Source organism: Dendrobium catenatum, unplaced genomic scaffold (assembly GCF_001605985.2).
Source record: "Dendrobium catenatum unplaced genomic scaffold, ASM160598v2 fragScaff_scaffold_1024, whole genome shotgun sequence".
NCBI classification, from domain to species: domain Eukaryota; kingdom Viridiplantae; phylum Streptophyta; class Magnoliopsida; order Asparagales; family Orchidaceae; genus Dendrobium; species Dendrobium catenatum.
This window is the reverse complement of record NW_021319486.1, coordinates 1886292-1888310: the sequence shown is the minus strand read 5'-3', so window position 1 is coordinate 1888310 and position 2019 is coordinate 1886292. Positions and strand designations below refer to the sequence as shown.

At 36.4% G+C, this 2019-nt stretch overlaps 1 protein-coding gene across 1 annotated transcript; it reads right to left on the bottom strand.

Annotated features, from left to right (window-relative positions):
• Window positions 1–204: 204 nt before the first annotated feature.
• On the bottom strand, window positions 205–1572 carry LOC110101988. The gene is made up of 2 exons (XM_020830107.1): window positions 1154–1572; window positions 205–1096 (listed from the first exon to the last, which is right to left on the bottom strand). The coding sequence occupies exons 1-2, from the start codon at window positions 1570–1572 to the stop codon at window positions 205–207; spliced, it is 1311 nt and encodes a 436-aa protein (XP_020685766.1).
• Between the last annotated feature and the right edge of the window lie 447 nt (window positions 1573–2019).

The window sequence follows — 2019 nt, the reverse complement described above, 5'->3', positions numbered from 1 at the left end:
TTTTTTTAATTCTATGATTAGTATACTTTCCAAAAAGAATCATAGATTTACCCTTGTTAACTTTCTGGCCCGACCATAAACAATACTTATTAATGATAGAATTCCATTCCTTAATAACTTTAATCTTTCCTTCCGAGAAGATCAAAATATCATCCGCATAAAGAAAATGGGACACTCTAGGATCCTTGGGAGAAATAGAGATCCTTACATCCCCTTTCCTACCATATAGTGCATCAGATAGGACTTGAGAGCATAGAATAAACAAATAAGGGCATAAAGGGTAGCCTTGTCTAAATCCACATTTCCTTCAATCAAATTAGTCTTCCTTCCATTGATCAAGAAACAATATTTGGGATCTAAGATGCACTGTAAAATAAGCTCCTTAAACTTACTAGGAAAGTTAAAGTGAGAGAGCACTTGCCTCAAAGCTTCCCAACCCATACTATCATATGCTTGTTCCATGTCAAGTTTGATTGCCAAAAGTCCTTTCCTAGCTTTAGAATAACAGAATTTATTGAAAACTTCTTGTGCCAAAAGAACATGATCAGACAAAGAACGCCCTTTGATGAAAGCAGCTTGGTCCGCCGAGATTAATTTGTGAATCACCATCTCTAATCTACTCAAGAGCTTTTTTGCAATAACTTTATAAATGGTCAAGCAAAAGCTAATAGGCTGATAATTGGTTACCTCTTGAGGATTTTGAGTCTTCGGAATCAAGACTATAAGAGTTTCTTTCCATGACATGTGCAATTCTCCAGAAGACATGAATTGGCTTACTGCTATCCAAACATCATCAGCTATCAGTTTCCAGAAATTCTTCAAGAATGAAAATGTTATTCCGTCCAACCCAGGAGCAATATTGCTTCCAGATTTTTCAATTATACTTTGAAGCTCCTCCTTAGTGAACTCTGCTTCCAACACATATTGATCCTTCTCATTGATGATAACTGAAGTTTTAGGCCAGCCCTCCAACATACAATGCCTATGTTTCCATTTAAGTTTGAAAAACTCAAAAAACACTTTCTGGATTTCATATCCATCCTCCGTTAAACTACAGTTATTAGTCTTAATGTGACTAATCCAGTTGGTATTTTTCCTGGCATTAGCAAATGCGTGAAAAAACCCAGAATTGCAATCACCTTCCTCTATTCACCTTGCTTTAGCTCTTTGCTTCCACCATGTATTAAGTCGTGCAAGAGTGATATTAAGCTCATTGATTTTGAATCTCAAAATCTGAAGCTTCTCAAAAGAAATCCCAACTTCACCCTCTTCCAGTTGAACTTCCTGTATCTCTTCCTTCAACTTGTCCCAAAGAAATATAAGGTTTTTGAACTTGGCTTTGCTCCAGAAGAAAAGTGATCTCAAAGTTCTTTTAAATTTAACATTAAGAGAAGATGCCGGATCCATCCCAACATATTTGCTCCAAGATTTCTTCACAATTGCCTCTGCTCCAAGGTAAGTTGCCCATACTTCTTCATAACGAATTTCTTTGTTGTTAACCACTACAGGTTTGAAAATCTCTAGTAAAATGGTACAATGATCCGATGCTATACGAGATAAATGTTTCACCATAGCAAGATGAATAGAATTCAAAGCATTGGAATTGATAAGGCATCTATCCAATTTCTCTAGAATCCGAGCTCCTCCGGATTTGTTGTTACACCAAGTAAATTTAGGTCCGATAGACTTCACCTCATGTAGATCGTTGTTGATCATAAAGTTCTTCAGATCTTTGGCTCCTTGAGACAAAAGGAATTTTTTTCACTTCTCTTTTCTTCTTGACATAGAATACAATTGAAATCTCCTCCTATCACTGTAGGCAAGTCCTCCGAGCATTGTTTCTCTAAACAATCCTAAAGGGATTTTTTATCACTATAATTATTGCTCCCATATATAGTTGCTACCTTCCAAATTCCTTTGTTGAAAATCTGTAATTTTCCCACAATCATTTGTGAGGAAACTTCATCTACTGTGAAAGAAGCCAAGTCTTTCCCCCATAGAACCGTCAGGCCTCTAGAT